The sequence below is a fragment of the Mercenaria mercenaria genome, chromosome 9, assembly GCF_021730395.1.
Source record: "Mercenaria mercenaria strain notata chromosome 9, MADL_Memer_1, whole genome shotgun sequence".
NCBI lineage: Eukaryota > Metazoa > Mollusca > Bivalvia > Venerida > Veneridae > Mercenaria > Mercenaria mercenaria.
In genome coordinates this window covers 81,035,764-81,053,896 of record NC_069369.1, presented here as the reverse complement: position 1 = coordinate 81,053,896, position 18,133 = coordinate 81,035,764, and the positions used below count along the sequence as shown (strand labels likewise).

Sequence of the window (18,133 nt, the reverse complement as noted above, 5' to 3'; positions counted from 1 at the left end):
GCGTACTGAAACCTAACCAGAAATTGTTCCATAAATCTGTCACACCATAAGTTCCTCAATTCATTTTTCTTTTGATCTGACTTAAAATAATCCATGCATTATGATTTGAACACAGGTTATACACACTGGTTTCAAATGGGTACCCCTGACTGCAATATTTTGTCAGCCATCGCAGTTCTCACATGATCAGAGTTCTCTTGATTTTGAAAACAGATGGGTGGTATACTGTTGTTATTTATTGACCTTTTGTGAGAACTTAAATTTTCTAAGACATTTTTTTATGAACTTTGTTGAAAATGGTTATATGTATAATTCAGTTTGATTCATAAAAATGCAAAATTTTTATATTGATTTTCAAAAATAAACACATGCTTTGAACATTTGCATGATGTCATCAGTTTCTTATGAGAGACTGTGCGAGATGTCGCGGTTTGACATTGGTTAGTTAAACAAATGGGGTTTTGCCATAACTTAATGGACACAATCATCAGAAAATAAAAGAACAGTGTTAGTTAATTAAGTTACGGTAGCAAGAACTACATGTGGAGCAAAACTTTCAGTCATGTTGAGTTATGGTCAAGGTCATACATTGTGATTTAAGAGCATATAAGTTGGATTTTATATTCATGGTCAAGGTCAGACTCAAAGATCAAACAGACAGATTGTAAAAGGATCATGCAGATTGTTCCTTACATCTGATATTCTTTTTTGTTGAAAGTAAACACACGTCTAGATTTTTTTTTTGTGAGAGGCGGGAGAAGTATTCTTTATACTGCATCCATCTTGCTTGGGCCTTGAATTAATCATTATATTCCTAGGATCTCAAACAGACTTACAATACACCTAGTGTTGATGGACAACATAATTGGAATACCACAGAAACATTTGAGGGTTCATAGAGTAAGTGTGTAAAGACAGTATATGAGTGTGGGTAATATTACTTATAATACTTAATTTAAGGACTTTGCACAAAAAGTTTAAGTAAATTTATTTTTGTTATAGAATACAAACCTGTGTGTAGTGCAGCTTACATTAGCAACAGCAGACATAACAAGTGTGGACAAGAATTCTACGGCTATGGTCGAGACATGAAAACCTTAACATGCAGGTAAAGTTTAGACAATAAACAAGAAGAACTTATATTTGTTTTTATTTTGGCTGGCTGAAATTTACATGGAATAGTAAAGGATTTTGAAAATTTCTAGTTATATGAGAGTTTAGAGTATCAGAAAATGACAAGCTTTTAAGGTGTTGTCATACTTTCAGATCTATTTCTTCAGTAGTCTTAATGGAGAATGAGACTCAGTGTAATATTTCTCTTGCTCTGTCCCTCTGGTCAGATCGCTGTGTGTCTGTACTAGTAGAGGATGAAATGTGTGCCCTGAGTGGCTGCCTTTGTCCTATGTAAAGTGCCATTGAAGGTGTGTGTCTTTAAAAGGTCACTGTTTAAATTAGACTGGAGTTTCCGTGGCAGAGTGGTTAAGATGACTTACTTCAAGCCTCTAGCTCTCACCTTTGTGGGTTTCAGCCTCAACCTGAGCACTGAATTCTTCATGTGAGGAAGTCCTCAAGCTGGCTTATGGAAGGTCGCTGGCTCTATCCAGATGCCCACCTTTGATGAAATAATAAACAGAGGGGCGTCTCGGGTCTTCCTGCAGCATTAAAGCTGAAAAGTCGCCATATGACCTATAATTGTGTCAATGCGATGTTAAATCTGACCAAAAAAAAAAAATGAATTATAGAAGAGGATCTTACAAAAAAGTTTATATAACTATAGAACTGGACATTGACTAAATAAGAGGAACTAACAAAAATTAATTTAAAAAGGGTTTGTATTATATTAAGCCGTGAAATTGAAAAACACAAATAGACCTAATACTGTGAAATCATTAATGTTCATGGGGGACTAATTTTCGTGGATTTCGTGGTTGATTCAATCCACAAAATTTAATCCCAATGAACAAATAAAATTCCCATTCACTTTATGTTCAAAAGTTGTAATCCACGAATTCATATCCCCACGAAATTGCCATTTTAACCAAAACCAAGAAATTTCATGCCTACAAAATTAAATGCTTTCACAGTATCTGCTTGATAATAATAAGTCATGTTTTAAACATCTATCTTGTTTCAGTGAAGAGGATGGAAGAATGATATTCAAAAGGTTTATATCGTGTCTCGCTATCCATGCATTGTTTATGAAAGAGGATGACTGTACCGTCTCCAAAATAATTGATATAATAAACGAGGACCTGTATCAGTTAGGCATGTTCAACGAAACCCTTGATATCAACATTTGTCTACCAGGTAAGCTATGTTCTATTTACACTTTTTTTTTTCTAAACCCCTATCCCATCACATAATTTTCAAGTATGATATTTATACCCCCACCAAACATGTTTGAGGGGGGTATATAGGAGTCAGTTTTGTCGCGTCCCGTCCCGTCCCGTCGCGTCCCGAAATCTATTATCTCAGTTATTACCAAATGGATTTGATTCAAACTTAAAATACATGTTCCACCTTATCACCCACATCATGTGACACAAGGTGCATAACTCTTGACACCAAGTTTTCATGAATTATGTCCCCTTTTACTTAGAATTTAGGGTTAATTTTGCTGTATTTTCACTCTATCTCAGTTATTACTAAATGGATTTGATTCAAACTTAAATAGATGTTCCACCTCATCACCCACATCATGTGACACAAGGTGCATAACTCTGACTCCAATTTTTTATGAATTATGCCCCTTTTTACTTAGAATTTAAGGTTGATTTTGATGTATTTTCACTATATCTCAGTTACTACTGAATGGATTTGATTCAAACTTAAAATAGATGTTCCACCTCATCACCCACATCATGTGCCCACATCATGTGACACAAGGTGCATATCTCTGACACCAAGTTTTCATGAATTATGTCCCCTTTTACTTAGAATTTAAGGTTAATTTTGTTGTATTTTCACTATATCTCAGTTATTACTAAATGGATTTGATTCAAACTTAAAATAGTTGTTCCACCTCACCACCTACATCATGTGACATAAGGTGCTTAACTCTGACATAAATTTTTTATGAATTATGTCCCCTTTTACTTTAAATTTAAGGTTGATTTTGATGTATTTTCACTATATCTCAGTTACTACTGAATGGATTTGATTCAAACTTAAAATAGATGTTCCACCTCATCACCCACATCATGTGACACAAGGTGCATAACTCTGACACCAATTTTTCATGAATTATGCCCCTTTTTACTTAGAATTTAAGGTTAATTTTTATGTATTTTCACTATATCTCAGTTACTACTGAATGGATTTGATTCAGACTTAAAATAGATGTTCCACCTCATCACCCACATCATGTGACACAAGGTGCATAACTCTGACACTAATTTTTCTTGAATTGTGTCCCCTTTTACCTAGAATTTAAGGTTAATTTTGATGTATTTTCACTATATCTCATTCTGATTGGCTTAGAGCCAAAGGGAAGTAACCTTTTTTTTAACTTTTGTATGGAGTTTCTTCACCTTAAATTCCAGGAATTAGACTATTTTTAGAAATCCTATTTTTAGATTTTCAATATTTTAGGTATTTTTCTAACTTTTTTATTATAAGTCCTATGTAAAAAGTAAATACATTTTTCTGTGGTAACATGGGTCGGTAAGACACTTTTTTTGTATTCACTTTTAGTGTATCTCTAATATTAGAGATTTAATATATTTACTAGTATTACTATACTAGTATTATACTAGTATTACTTACATGTGGAAGCCCAGGATGAAGTACTCCAAAGACTAAGTATTTTTAAGATTTCTTATGGTTGCCATTCTTCTGTGACAAGACCGTATGGTGGGGGTATGAGTCACTCCTGTGACAGTTCTAGTTTGGTCTGGTAAGAATTTAACAGTTTAACAAATTTCACCAAAATAGCTCTGAAATTCAGTGATAACATAACTCTAGTTGTTTTTTCCCCTATATTAATGAAAGGAACTTTTATTAGAGGGGGAGGGGTTTATATGATAGTTGATCAGTTTTGAAATATTTTGACTGTGCTCATGATCTAATCATTCATATTATCATTTGTGGCCAAAATTTTTCTAAAGGCAAGTTTCTTGATTTTCGACTAAAATAAATTTGGTAAACCACTTGTTTTAAACATGATATGTGTTGTTTTTAGCTCACATGTCACGAAGTGACAGTGTGAGCTTTTGTGATCGCGCAGCGTCCGTGCGTAAACTTTTGCTTGTGACCACTCTAGAGGTCACATTTTTCATGGGATCTTTATGAAAGTTGGTCAGAATGTTCATCTTGATGATATCTAGGTCAAGTTCGAAACTGGGTCACGTGCTGTCCAAAACTAGGTCAGATGGTCTAAAAATAGAAAAACCTTGTGACCTCCCTAGAGGCCATATTTTTCAATAGATATTCATGAAAATTGGCCAGAATGTTTATCTTGATGATATCTAGGTCAAGTTTGAAACTGGGTCACGTGCGGTCCGAAACTAGGTCATTAGGTCTAAAAATAGAAAAACCTTGTGACCTCCCTAGAGGCCATATTTTTCAATGGATCTTCATGAAAATTTGTCAGAATGTTCATCTTGATGATATCTAGGCCATGTTTGAAAGTGGGTCATATGCGGTCAAAAACTAGGTCAGTAGGTCTAAAAATAGAAAAACTTTGTGACCTTCCTAGAGGCCATATTTTTAAATGGATATTCATGAAAATTAGTCAGAATGTTCATTTTGATGGTATCTAGGTCAAGTTCGAAACTGGGTCACATGCTTTCAAAAACTAGGTCAGTAGGTCAAATAATAGAAAAACTTTGTGACCTCTCTAGAGGCCATATTTTTCAATGGATCTTCATGAAAATTGGTCAGAATGTTCACCTTGATGATATCTAGGTCAAGTTCGAAACTGGGTCACATGCGGTCCAAAACTAGGTCATTAGGTCTAAAAATAGAAAAACCTTGTGACCTCTCTAGAGACCATATTTTTTCATGGATCTTCATGAAAGTTGGTCTGAATGTTCACTTTGATGATATCTAGGTCAAGTTCAAAAGTGGGTCACATGCGGTCAAAAACTAGGTCATAAGGTCTAAAAATAGAAAAACCTTGTGACCTCTCTAGAGGCCTTATTTTTCAATGGATCTTCATGAAAATTTGTCAGAATGTTCACCTTGATGATATCTTGGTCAGGTTTGAAAGTGGATGACCTGTGGTCCAAAACTAGGTCATTAGGTCTAAAAATAGAAAAACCTTGTGACCTCTCTAGAGGCCATACTTTTCATGAGATCTTCATGAAAATTGGTCAGAATGTTCACCTTGATGATATTTAGGTCAAGTTCGAAACTGGGTCACGTGCCTTTAAAAACTAGGTCCTTAGGTCAATTAATAGAAAAACCTTGTGACCTCTCTAGAGGCCCTACTTTTCATGAGATCTTCATGAAAATTGGTCAGAATGTTCACCTTGATGATATTTAGGTCAAGTTCGAATATGGGTCACATGCCTTTAAAAACTAGGTCCTTAGGTCAATTAATAGAAAAACCTTGTGACCTCTCTAGAGGCCGTACTTCCATGAGATCTTCATGAAAATTGGCGAGAATGTTCACCTTGATGGTATCTAGGTCAAGTTCGAAACTGGGTCAAGTGCCTTCAAAAACTAGGTCATTAGGTCAGATAATAGAAAAACCTTGTGACCTCTCTAGAGGCCATATTTTTCAATGGATCTTCATGAAACTTGGTCAGAATTTTTATCTCGATATCTAGGTCAAGTTCAAAACTGGGTCACATGAGCTCAAAAACTAGGTCACTATGTCAAATAATAGAAAAAAACGACGTCATACTCAGTTCAAAACTGGGTCATGTGGGGACAGGTGAGCGATTCAGGGCCATCATGGTCCTCTTGTTTTTTATACCCCCAAAGGGACGTACATGTATTTTGGTATACCACCTATGTCCATCTGTCCTTTCCTCCATACATCTGTCTGTCTGTCCGTTAGCAATTTCGTGTCCTCTGTAACTATTGAACTCCTTGAAGGATTTCAAAGGAACTTGACACAAATGTTTACTGCATCAAGACGACATGAAGAGAGCATGTTTCAGATGGCTTGCTTCAAGGTCAAGGTCAAACTCAAAGGTTATATGTCCCCTATGTAACTATTGAACTACTTGAAGGATTTCAGAGAAACTTTTTACAAATGTACACCACATTGAGAAGACTTGTATAGTGCATGTTTTGGATGGCTTTGAAGTCAATGTTGCTCATAGGGGTCAAAGATCATATGACTTTGTTTTGTGTGTATATTGTTCGGCATTGCAATGTTCTTGTTTTTATTTGGCAGATCTCTTTTTTGTCCAGTTACAATAAATTTTTTTCCTTCCCTTTTATGTTACTATTAAAAGCTTATTTTGTAACTTTTTATCATTGGCCATAGGGAAAAGCCGACACCACTTTCCTGTGGTACAACATGGATGGTACCTCCAATTTTTAGGTGTATTTTGACATATCTGTACCTGATAAGGACTTTTTGTGGACTTAGATTTTTTTTGAATTTCTTCCTTTTGTTGTCCTTTGGGCTTCAACAGTCAAGTTCTTTAAATTTTGCTCCCATCCTCTGCTATAGTCCTTCAGGTGTATATTGTCCCGCATGTTGGAGCTCTTGTTTATTCCTGACTTGTTAATGGTTTTTATCAGTTGACAAATAAGAACTATAACTCTGTTTTTGGTAATATTTTTAAAAGGAAGGGAAAAAGGTGAAATCAAACAAAACATATAGTGCTTGTATGTTTAATCTGACCTCTTTTAACTAAGAACAATGATTTCAAATACAAGAAGCCTTTTCATATGCCTGTAGAGGAGTTTTTTTTTGATGGCACTGAATGTTATTGGTTAACAATTTGGTTTCTGGTAAATAAATCAAGAAAAGTTTGGCCTAAGATTTTTCTACTTTATCAGTTAACTGCTAATAGTGGATGACCTGTTCTGATTTTGAGGTCTTTTAATTAATGGTCAAGGTCACAGGAACAGGCAAAAACCATTTTCCTCAGTGTCTTGAGATTGACAATACATTGACCTTTGACAAATATTGCACATGGGCAGTGAAGGATTTCTATTGATTTTAAAGTCACTGTGTCAAAGGTTAAGGTTACAGTACAAAACCACATTTACCATTGGTCTCTATTAATTTTGCAATTTCTTAGCCAATGGTCATGGTTACTGATAAATGGTCATATAAACAATGGTTCATTCCATGCCTGCTGAATCCCACAAGGGTTTTATTCAATACAATGAGCCTCAGAACTATTGCTCTATGCAGAAAAAAGGATTAACATGTTAATTTCATGCAATGTGACCTGAATTTCCATTACTATCTATAGACAGGGCCTCCATTTAGCTTCATTAGTGAATGGCAGAGGAGAGCCTGATAGAATTTCTTGATGTCCACAAAGTTCAATATTTGTGTCTTAGCTTTGGGACCAGTCTCATGCTGCAAGGCTTGTCATTAGTCACTTTCACGTTTGTATACATAAAACTAACCAATCAGATGATCTAGCTTTAAAACTGGTTTCCAAACTCAAGTTTTCAATTTTGGAGCAATCGTTAAATTCTATATTTATTTTAGCGGAAGCTCAGAATGCACTGGAGAATGAATTGATTCGAGGTGATAACTTGTGCACGTCAAGCATTTTTGTAAACTATGTGGCTAACAGCTGTTTTATGATGGATGAACATAGTGTTTGCCGGAATATGAAAGACATCAACTCTTCAGCATCTTGCAGGTAAATTGGTTTAGCCTTTACCCTGCTAAAGAGGGGGTCCCAGTTAGGTGTCTGCGCAAAATGTTTTTTGATTTTATTTATATTTTGTGGTAATATACCCACATGTATAGAGTTTCATTCACAAGTGTTACTGTTACCAGTTTTGACTTACTTTTATAGATATTCACATTTAAAGTGGGTGGGGTAACCTGACATGTGACCAGCCAGGAACACAATTTCTGTTATTTTTTCAAAAATGATTCTAACTTTTTACCTGAAACTTTCATGATAAAATAACTATGCAATGGACATTCACACAACATGTTGCATTTTAAATTGTACTGAATACTTTTTTCATCACAGAGCCACAAAGTGGTCTAATCAAATTTACTGATTTTCAATGGACGAATTTTACCAAAAAGCTAAAACATTTTTCATTAGTTGAGATATTAAGGTGTTATTTTCAGTAGATATTGTAAACTAAATAAACATAAAAATGACAGTAGATCAGTATACTCTGATTAATATTGGAAGAGTGGTACACTCTCAAACTGGGTAAAAGTGGGTGGGGTAAATAAATATCCGAAGCAATACTACAAAAATTGTGCAGTTGTTACGGAATGGCCTCAGATTGTTTATTACTATCTTAGTTGTGCCCCCATGAGTGGTTAGGGCATATAGATTTGCTCTTGTCCGTCCGTCCGTCAATTCGTCTGTGCGTCCGTCCGAAGTTCGTGATGCGCTTATTTCAAAAAGTATTTAATATGAATTGATGAAACCTTGCAAGAATCTTTATCATGATATGAACTTGCACACCTTCTATTTTTCGTCTGGCTCCGCCCCCTAATTTTAGAGTTACTGCCCCTGAAATAGTAAAAAAATGCACATTTTCACCTTTTGACATGCCTAGCTCAAAAAGAATTTGATATGAATTGATGAGTGTTTATCATGATATGAACTTGCGCATCTACTATTTTTATCCCCCGCCGATGAAATCGGGAGGGGGGTATTGAAATGGCGTTGTCCGTCCGTCAGTCCGTCCGTCCGTCCGTCCGCAGCCATTTCTCAGTAACTACTTGGTAGAATTTCATGAAACTTGAAATAAACATGAACCAACATACTGCGATGATGCCCGTCAAGTTTTTTTTTTGATTGGTCAATTTCCCTCAGAGTTATTGCCCTTGATTTAATAAAAAATGTCTGTCTGCAGTCATTTCTCAGTAACTAACAGGTAGAATTTCATCAAATTTGAAATAGACATGAACCAAGATACTGCGCTGATGCCCGTCAAGTTTTTTTTTTGATAGGTCAATTTCCCTCAGAGTTATTGCCCTTGATTTAATGAAAAATGTCCGTCTGCAGCCATTTCTCAGTAACTAGCAGGTAGAATTTCATCAAACTTGAAATAGACATGAACCAAGATACTGCGACGATGCCCTTCAAGTTTTTTTTCGATTGGTCAATTTTCCATTTAGTTATAGCCCTTTAATTGTTTAAAAATCCACAGATCTGTACATAACAAACCAACCAATTGGAAGAATTTCATTAAACTTCTTCCATTCTTTTCCATGCACATTTATTATAAACATGTGATGTTGTGTACCTACACCTGGTCACCACCTTACATTGGTCACCCCCCTCTCCCCCCCCCCCCCCCCCCCCCCCCCCATTTTTTTTTTTTTTTTTTTTTTTTTTTTTTTTTTTTTTCATTTTTCGTTTTCTACCAATATTTATAATCAACATGTAAACTGTTGTATCCTCACCCCCCCACCCAAACAAACCATTCATTTTCTTTTAATTTGATTTGACTAATGAAATTATTTGCTTCTTGGTAACATTCTTAACTTTTTGCAGGATATATTTTTTTGCCGTTCCTCAACTCTGACCCTTTCGGCGGGGGATTCCAGTTCATCGAATTTGCTTGTTTATCTGGGTTTGCCCCTATTTCCAGAGTTATGGCCCCCGAAATAGTAACAAAATGTACATTTGTACCTAATTATGTGCCTTACTCAGAGGTATTCTCGGTGCCTTACTCAGAAGTATTTAAATGTAAATTCTTGAAACCTTGCTTGAGTCTTTATCATAATGTGACCTTTGCACACATGGCACTTCTTGAGAATTTTAGCATTTATTACAGAGTTATGGCCCTTGAAATAGCTAATATAGTGGATTTTTTGTTTGTAATGCTCATAGCTCAAAAAGTATATGGTATAGAATAATGAATCCTTTCCATAGTATTTTTTGAGGCTATACCCCATTAAGACTGCAAACATTTGAATTATTTCCACTCATTTGTGACAATGTACCATGCGGGGGGAGGGGGACACCCTGTGTCCTGCAGGCACATTCTAGTTTTATTAACCAGGTTTTCGTAAAACCTGAGTTATTAGATTGGGGTAGATGTCGGTCGGGCGGGCGGGCGGCGGCGGCGGCGTCAAACTGGTGTTTCCGGTCAATAACTTTTGTTTCGGTAAAGATATTTGAATAAAACTTGGTATGTATGTAGCTTATATCAAGACAAAGGCTGGGATTGATGTTGGAGTTTCTGGGGTCAAGGTCAAGGTCACTGTTACTTAAAATAGAAAAAGGGTTTCCGGTCAATAACTTTTGTTTCGGTAAAGATATTTGAATAAAACTTGGTATTTATGTAGCTTATATCAAGACAAAGACTGGGATTGATTTTGGGGTTTCTGGGGTCAAGGTCAAGGTCACTGTTACTAAAAATAGAAAAAGGGTTTCCAGTCAATAACTTTTGATTCGGTAAAGATATTTGAATAAAACTTGGTATGTATGTAGCTTATATCAAGACAAAGGCTGGGATTGATTTTGGGGTTTCTGGGGTCAAGGTCAAGGTCACTGTTACTTAAAATAGAAAAAGGGTTTCCGGTCAATAACTTAACTTAGGAATGAGCTATCATGATGAAACTTGGTGTATAGAAAACTTATATAAAGTTGTAGCTTGGGATTGATTTTGGGGTTTCTGGGATCAAGGTCAAGGTCATTGTTACTAAAAATAGGGTTAGGGTTAGGGTTAGCACATCTACTACATGCATGGAGGGATTTTGATGAAAGTTGGCACAATTGTTCACCATCATGAGACGGAGTGTCATGCGCAAGAACCAGGTCCCTAGGTCTAAGGTCAAGGTCACACTTAGAGGTCAAAGGATACAAGAATGAAAACTTTGTCCGGAGCATATCTTCTTCATGCATAGAGGGATTTTGATGTAACTTGGCACAATTATACACCATCACGAGACGAAGTGTCTTGCGCAGTTCCCTTCTTTAGAATTACTTCCCTTTGTTTTACTATAAATAGCTTATATTGTAACTTTTTCATTACTAGACGTAGGGAAAAATCGGGACCACTTTTCTGTAGTACAACATGCATGTTACATCCAAGTTTTAGGTGCATTTTGACCAATCTCTACCTGGTAAGGATTTCTGTGTGGACTTAAAAAAAAATTTTGTATTTTTTTTTTTTTTTTTTTTCTTATTTAAGATTAACTTCCCTTAGTTGATACTATAAATAACTTATATTGTAACTTTTTCTATAATTGACCTTATTTAAGATTAACTTCCCTTAGTTAATACTATAAATAACTTATATTGTAACTTTTTCTATAATTGACCATAGGGAAAAACCAAGACCACTTTTCTGTGGTACAACATAGTTGTTACTTTCTAATTTTAGGTGTATTTTAAGGTATCTCTACCTGGTAAGGAGCTTTTTTTTGTGGACTTAGAAAAACAAAAGAATTACAATGATTAATAAACAACCATAAAATTAAAATAACATCTGCAAATACAGGTGCTAGAGTAAAGAAATTTGCTGTGACGGGCGTATATTGTGACATTCTGGCACTCTTGTTTATTCCTTATGAAAAGTGTTGAAAACCTGGTTTCGTGGCATTGCCGCGTTTCTTGTTAAATATAGACTTGGTTGATAAATTTTAACAAAATTTGTTCACTTTAATAAGACTTTATACATGTGTGCCATGGAAAAATCAATGCAGAAAATTTAATGTTAATTTGAACAATAGCTTTCCTCAAAATATACTGCCTCAGGCAAAACCTTTTGTTAAATACTTTGAGCTTTCAGGGTTAATTTGGTTTGTCTACATGTCATGTTCAAGGTCCATGCTTTTTCCATGACAAACATGTAAAAATGGGAAATTTTTCTGTTAAAATTTATCAATCAATGCTGTATTTAATAAAATTAAGATAGTAATAAACAATCTGAGGCCATTTCTTAACAACTGCACAATTTTTGTAGTGTTGCTTCGAATATTTATTTACCCCACCCACTTTTTCCCAGTTTGAGAGTGTACCACTCTTCCAATATTAATCAGAGTGTACTGATATACTGTCATTTTAATGTTTATTTAGTTTGCAATATATGCTGTAAATAACACCTTAATATCTCAACTAATGAAAAATGTTTTAGCTTTTTGGTAAAATTCGTCCATTGAAAATCAGTAAATTTGATTAGACCACTTTGTGGCTCTGTGATGAAAAAAGTATTCAGTAAAATTTTAAAAAATGCAACATGTTGTGTGAATGTCCATTGCATAGTTATTTTATCATGAAATTTCAGGTAAAATTTTAGAACCATTTCAAAAATAACAGAAATTGTTTTCCCTTTGCTGGTCAAAATGTCAGATTCCCCCCACCCACTTTAAATGTGAATATCTATAAAAGTAAGTAAAAAACGTTAACAGCAACACTTGTTAATGAAACTTAATACATGTAGGTATATTACCACAAAGTATAAATAAAATCAAAAAACATTTTGCGCAGACACCTAACTGGGACCCCCCCCCCTTTCTAAAATGGACTGGTCCGTCATTCAATTTGAGCAGTAGCACTAATTTTTCACAGTGATGTTCACTAAAAATTTATTGACTGAATAGCAAACAGTGCAGTCCATGCAGGCTAATCTTTGTCTGTACTGGTTACAATGGCAGAATCACTTGGCACCGGTAGAATATAAGTCAGGGTTGCCACTTATCTTGAAAATTCAGGGGGGAAAAAAATTTTCAAGGTCTGTGAATTGTTAGGCAAATCTCGATAATGGTCAGTGAAAATTGAAATATTAGAAAAGTTGGGGAAAAGTCAGCAAAAAATGAAGGTCATTGTCATTGTTTAAAATGGTCAGTGGCTTTGGCAGTCTTCAAGCAGTGTTTATAAGTATTTTCAAACTCATTTTGGTGTAATTGTGTATGACAAGTCAAGTCAATTCTTATGTCTTCCACCACACAGTAGTGTGGGAGACATATTGATTTACTCCAGTCTGTGTGTCTGTCTGTCTGTCACAAAGCTTGTCTGCACTCTAAGTCAAAGATTTCTTATTGGATCTTCACCAAACTTCAACAAAATGTGTCTGCCAATAAGTGCTCGGCCAAGTTCGATAACTAGTCAAAATAGCCTAGGCTTTTCAGCATTATGGCCCTTGAATTACCAAAATGAAATTCAGATTGCTTGCACATTTTTGACCCCAAACCTGCACATATACTACTTTTAAAAGTAGTATATGGGTCCTTTTGGTGTCAAGAAGTGGTTTAAGTAAACAGTATATAAAGACTGACTTACTATTTACTAGATGATTAGGCAGTTGTGGGAGACATGCGCTTTTTTCAAAAATATCTCTAGTTGTCACTGACTAATATCATCATATATTTTTGGTATTTGTTTATGATAGTTTGTTATATCTGAAACTAAATAGATATAAAAGGTTTGATTATGCCTTAGGGGAGGAGGAGGCCAAAAAATATGGTGGTATTGGTCAGTATTATTTAGTCAGGGAAAATTCAGGGAATTTCATTTTCTCAACTAAGTGGCAGTCTTTATGATTAATTCAGTTTTAAAGACCTGTCATCTACCTACCCATGTATAATACCCACTCCATATATAATTTACACTGGCAGTCTAAATGAGATGGTAATCAGTAGGTGACCTCTTTTGATATTCAGGTCATTTAATCAAAGGTCAAGGTCACAAAAAAAAAATTCTAAGGTATATTTCAGATAATTTGGTTTATATTGTATTTAAGGAAATCATCTGTTATTTGATACATGAATTTAGCATCCAAAGAATTTGTTATCTAGCCTGATAAGCAATTTACCCTTGCAGCTTCCTGACTCAAGTAATGACATGTGCCAAACAAAACATTTCACATTCAGTTGGGGTAGAATGCAACATGGGTGACCTGATTAAAACTGAAATGCCAGAGAACTCCTTGTTCTCGGTTCCAGGCTGGAACAGATCAGGTTGTGCAGGTAAGCTTGTAAATATCACTACGTTTAAAATTAAAGTGATGTAAGATACAATTATTATGTCAGAAAGAATTGTGGTTTTATTATATGTTGTGTTATTAATCTGCTCTGTTGGTTTGAGCATTACTTGGGGCATTGAATTCTTCTTCATGTGAGGAAGCCAGCCATGTAGCTTACAGAAGGTGGGTGGTTCTACCCGGGTATGAACGAAGGAGCACAAAAGCTGGAAAGTGGCCATATGACCTAAAATAGTGCTGATTTGATGTGAAACCAAATGACAACAACATTACATTCGTCTGCTGAACTATTTCTGGTCCATCCTAAAATGGATCCTGTGATAAATTAAACAAGAACACCACCTTGCAGGTGCAGAGGCTCATCTGATTTTATTTGTTTCTGTATAGTAGAAATATTGTCCTACCCATGATTTTCTAAGACCAAAAGGGGCCATAATTTTTGCAAAAAGCAATTCAGAGTTATGGTACTTGCTGTGCACTGTTAGCTTTTAATGGTAAATGACTGCTCAAAGTTTTAAAACAGTTACTTTGACCATGAAGGAGAAAGGTTGACCGAACCATAAAACTTAACCAAGAAATCTGATATTTTCTAAGTACAAAAGGGGCCTTAATTCTTGCAAAAAGCAGGATGGAGTTATATTATCTTCTGTATGAGTCAGCTTTTGAGGGTGAACAAGACTTAGTGTTGCAAGTTTTAAAGCAATAACTTTGATGCTTTAGGAGAAAAGCTGACCTAAACACAAAACTTTACCAAGAAATCTGATATTTTTTAAGTCCAAAAGGGACCATAATTCTTGCAAAAAGCAGGATGGAGTAATATTTCTTGCTGTACAGAGGCAGCTATTTATGGTAAACAAATGTTGCAAGTTTCAAAGCAATAACTTTGATAGTTTAGGAGAAAAGCAGACCTAAACGTAAATTTTAACCAGGCAATGCCAACGTTGATGCCGATCAAGTGATGACAATAACTCATCACTTTTTATGCCCCCACCACTTTGGGGGGGGGCATATAGATTTGCTCTTGTCCGTCCGTCCGTCCTTCCGTCCATCCATCCGTCCGTCCTTCCGAAAATGTTGTGTCATGCGTAGCTCTGAAAGTATTTGACGTACAGTCACAAAACTTTACAGGAATGTTGGTCAGCATGTGTAGTTGTGCACCTGGGGTTTCGCGTCCGGATTTATTCAGTCGTGTAGAAGTTATGGCCCCTGACTTTGTAAAAATTGGTCATTTTAATGTTGTGTCGTGCCTAGCTCCAAAAGTATATGACCTAGAGTCACAAAAGTTTACAGGCATGTTGGTCAGCATGTGTAGTTGTGCACCTGGGGTTTCGCGTCCGGATTCATCCAGTCTTGTAGGAGTTATGGCCCCTGACTTAGTAAAAAATTGGTCATTTTAATGTTGTGTCGCGCATAGCTCCAAAAGTATTTGACCTACAGTCACCAAAGTTTACAGGAATGTTGGTCAGCATGTGCAGTTGTGCACCTGGGGTTTCGCGTCCGGATTCATCCAGTCATGTAGGAGTTATGGCCCCTGACTTAGTAAAAAAATTGGTCATTTTAATGTTGTGTCGCGCATAGCTCCAAAAGTATTTGACCTAGAATCACCAAAGTTTACAGGAATGTTGGTCAGCATATCGTCACCTCAGTGCAAGAAGTGGATAACTGCATTGACTTAAAGAAGAACTTATTCACTTTTTGCGCTAAGGTGACGATATGCAGTTGTGCACCTGGGGTTTCGCGTCCGGATTCATTCAGTCGTGTAGGAGTTATAGCCACTGACTTAGTTAAAAATGGGTCATTTTAATGTTGTGTCGTGCGTAGCGCCAAAAGTATTTGACCTAGAGTCACCAAAGTTTACAGGAATGTTGGTCAGCATGTGCAGTTGTGCACCTGGGGTTTCACATCCGGATTCATTCAGTATTGTAGGAGTTCTGGCCCCTGACCTGGGAAAAAATTGTCATTTTAATGTCATGTAGTGGGGGCATCTGTGTCCCATGGACACATTTCTAGTTTTCAAAAAAAAAAAGATGAGTAGAAATGCTAGATTTTTTTTCTTTCTGGAAATTTGGAACATAGATAATTATAGGTTATTAGTTTTGTGTGTAGAAATATGCACAAGTTCTGCTGCAGTAGATTCCTCTGCTAAAGTATGAGCACATATTTCTTGGCACAAAGCTATTAATCTTTTTATTATATACATTCTTATAAAGACGTACTTCTATTACCACATAGATGATATACATTTGTCCAATAGCCAGAATAAAATTGACTATACAGAGGTAAATGAAAAAGTAATGCCACAACACATTCTTATACATCCTGCACCCATTATGAAATTCAGATGCCAGTATGGAAAATTAGATGTTTCAGAATCACTCACAATTAATGGGTGTAAAATAAGTATTATAATAAAAGCAATATGGACATTATACACTTTACTTCATTTTTACTGTGTTAAGAGGTTATTTGCATAGCAACAAGTTCCATAACAACAAGTAGTTTTAAAAGGGATGGCAAAGAGTGGATTTTGGGAAAAAAAAAAAACCAGATTTTTTTCATGAAATCTATTACATAGCTTTAGGGCAATATATATATATATATATATATCCCTTATATCCCTTAATGCAAATTATCTATATATATATATTCAATGTATCCTCGAGATCCAGTTAACTTTCAGAGAGAGAAAATATAGCTTCTCTGGTCCCAAATCCAGTTAAAAGACTAAAATGTCACTGCTGATTTGTGAGACATGAAACAGAAAATTTGGTATATATGCAAATGTTGAACCAGATGAAATGTGTAGTACAATTCGGGCTCATATTAAAGCAACATAGAAACTAATCTTATTGGGTTAGTGGACTTGCTGTGGCATGTGCATGTTCATTTGTACTGTTAGGCGCTTTGCCGTAATTGGTCTGGTATATTGGGGTGGTAATTTAGTTCTTATAAATTCTCTCTACTATATAATAATTTATAATATGAACTTGTATCCTAGCGGAAGGATCTCACATATGGGAAAGTCAACTGTTCTGAATATAAATATATCCCTTAATGCAAATTATCTGTATATATATTCAATGTATCCTCGAGATCCAGTTAACTTTCAGAGAGAGAAAATATAGCTTCTCTGGTCCCAATCAGTTAAAAAGATTAAATGTCACTACTGATTTGTGAAACATAAAAACAGAGATTTGAGTATATTTATATGCAAATGTTGAACCAGTACGAATGTGTAGTACAATTCGGGCTCGTATATAAAGCAACATAGAAACTAATCTTATTGGGTTAGTGGACTTGCTGTGGCATGTGCATGTTCATTTGTACTGTTAGGCGCTTTGTCGTAATTGGTCTGGTATATTGTGGTGGTGATTTAGTTCATATAAATTCTCTCTTACTATATATATATATATAAAGAATTTTCAGGTCGTTTCGTTTCTGTGACAAGAATGTAGTCGCTCTAGCAACAGTGTATTATTACATTTTGTATTTTATTACAGTTGTCATTAGGTCATATATTTCTAGTAGGCAACATTTATTGCTAGCAGGATTCCTGTTTAATCTATTGGGGTTTTTTTATTGTAGAAAAAGTGGAGTATAAAAACTGTGTCAAGGATGCTTTGAGTGAAAATTTCTTCGACGCCATGCACTGCACTAAAGCCAGTATTTCCAGTGCTAATTTCACCTATGGAAGTGAAGCACGGCACTGCAGGTACTTTTTTGTTACTGGTGAATTTGTAGACATTTTTAGGTCTACCTATGATGTGTCTGCAAGGTGATTTATAATAGATGTAAATATTTGTAAGGTTATGATATATTGAACTCTTTTTCAACTTTTTAGCTTGCCTGAGCATAAAGAGTCAAATGGTTTTAAGCTTTAGGGTGTTGAATTTGTCCTTTTTAGTCCTTGTACCCGAATTTTTTAAAAGAGCACCAACAAGCTAATTTCAACCAATTTTCAAAAGAAAGTTTCCTGAGGTAGTCCCTTCTCCTATTTCTTCAAATCTAGTTCATTCATTTATAAACATTGTTGCCTTGGCAGTCAAAAGGAAAAACATAAAAATCTCCTCTTAAACCCCAA

The 18,133-nt window shown here is 35.5% G+C and overlaps 1 protein-coding gene across 6 annotated transcripts in view; it reads left to right on the top strand.

The window, feature by feature from the left end:
- Positions 1-18,133, top strand: part of LOC123546327 (uncharacterized) — a 313,757-nt gene that overhangs the window by 45,393 nt on the left and 250,231 nt on the right. For all 6 annotated transcript variants that reach the window (XM_053551859.1, XM_053551862.1, XM_053551858.1 and 3 more), the window contains exons 19-23: positions 1,003-1,108; positions 2,135-2,307; positions 7,628-7,784; positions 13,893-14,038; positions 17,638-17,764. In XM_053551859.1, the coding sequence (XP_053407834.1) occupies positions 1,003-1,108; positions 2,135-2,307; positions 7,628-7,784; positions 13,893-14,038; positions 17,638-17,764 (709 nt within the window). The remainder of the gene's footprint in view (positions 1-1,002; positions 1,109-2,134; positions 2,308-7,627; positions 7,785-13,892; positions 14,039-17,637; positions 17,765-18,133) is intronic.